This window comes from Salpingoeca rosetta (assembly GCF_000188695.1).
Source record: "Salpingoeca rosetta unplaced genomic scaffold supercont1.2, whole genome shotgun sequence".
In the NCBI taxonomy this organism is placed as follows: Eukaryota; class Choanoflagellata; order Craspedida; family Salpingoecidae; genus Salpingoeca; species Salpingoeca rosetta.
Window position 1 is genome coordinate 1,863,955 of NW_004754932.1, and position 1,632 is coordinate 1,865,586.

Below are 1,632 nucleotides of genomic sequence, written 5' to 3' on the forward strand. Positions count from 1 at the left end.
CTCTGCCAGGCGTTGGATTTCTTCCTCCAGACGCCTTTCAACATCCTCGAAGGTTGTATCGAGGCTGTATCTGCGGCCGACGTTGCCCTTGATCAGCGCCCACACGAGCTCGATTGGGTTGAGGTCGCTGTAGCACGGAGGGGAGAAGAGCACCTTGTGGCCTTGCGCCTCGGCCAGCTGCACCACCTCGGGTTGGACGTGGTTCTTCACCCACAACTTCAGGCGGTCTTTCAGCTCGCAGGAGAAGTCAATCTCGCTCACGGTCAGGTTCCTGGCTCGCAGAGCTGCAATGACGTCCGCTTTCTTCATTCTCCCCGGGACTGGCGTGTCTGGTGGGAGGGTGCGGTGGTACGCTGCGTTGTCCATGATGATGAGCGACGGCTGGTGCAGGTTCGGCAGCAACGCATCCTTGAACCAGCTGATGAAGTTGTCAGAATTAAAGGCTTTATGATAGTCCCCTGTATGGAAGCTCCCACGAGAAGGCTTCCGGGGACGGCCCTGCTGTTGCTGTGGTTGCTCAGGGAGGTCTTCGTCAGCGACGGGGCACTTCTTCCGCGTGTGCCCTGGCTGCTTGCATCGACCACACTTGCGTGTGGATGGTTGCTTCTGTGGTTGTTGAGGCAGGTTTTCTTCAGCGACGGGGCACTTCTTCCGCGTGTGCCCTGGCTGCTTGCACCGGCTGCACTTGCGCGCTGATGACTGCGATGCTTGTGGCTGCTCCTCATCGCCTGCACCGTCAGTCTGAGGAATTCGCAGGGATTGGAGGCAGACACGCCGATGGTGGTGATGGTGATGATGGTGGCGGCTGCTGCTGCTGCTGTTGTTGTTCGTTGTGTGTGTTTTGTTGTTGTTGTTGTTGTTGTTGTTGTTGTTGTTGTTGTTGTTGTTGTTGTTGTCGTTGTCGTTGTTGTTGTCGTTGTTGTTGTCGTTGTTGTCGCCGCTCACGCTGCAGTGCGCTGCCAGGGTCGAAGATCCAGCTCGTGCCTGGAACAGGACCGGCGAGGGCGCGGTCGTTGCGGTCACTGACGGTGCACACGCGCGGATCCGGGCCCTGAACTGCGAGGGCAAAGCAGTAGCGCCGACCCCGCTTGATCTTGCGATGACTGTGCATGTCTTGACCGTCGTTGGGGTCATACAGGGAGTCTCTGTTCCTGTTGTAGTTCCTGTCAATGTATGATTCATCGAGATACACCTACAGGCAATTGAGCCACGTGAGACACGAAAAGGGAACATTGCACATGCGAAGAAACATCGACAACACAGCAGCATGGGCACACACACACACACACACACACACACACACACACACACACACACACACACACACACACACACACACACACACACACACACACAGCTCTCTGAGGCGCTCGACAGGTGGCAACCTCCTGTTTGCATCAAACTCCTTCAGATACTTTGCGAGCAGCTGCTTGTGCCTCGGGTTCTCTTGGAACAACGTGCATTGTTGCCGCGAAGGTAGCCCGCACGACGAAGAAAACAGCTGCACCGCCCGCAGAGCCGCCGCCCTAGCGCCCTGTCCAGTCAAGCACCTGTACGGCCGTGATGCGGTGTCCACCTTCTCTCTGCATGCGCACGTGATCGCGAACCTGCCTGAGCACACGTTTTGTCGTG

General features: G+C 57.2%; 1 protein-coding gene across 1 annotated transcript in view; it reads right to left on the minus strand.

Moving 5' to 3' along the window:
• Positions 1-1,632, minus strand: part of PTSG_00970 (uncharacterized protein) — a gene marked incomplete at both ends in the record, with an annotated part of 2,558 nt that overhangs the window by 616 nt on the left and 310 nt on the right. The window contains 2 exons of the mRNA XM_004998385.1: positions 43-728; positions 946-1,192. Coding sequence (XP_004998442.1) covers positions 43-728; positions 946-1,192 — 933 coding nt within the window. The remainder of the gene's footprint in view (positions 1-42; positions 729-945; positions 1,193-1,632) is intronic.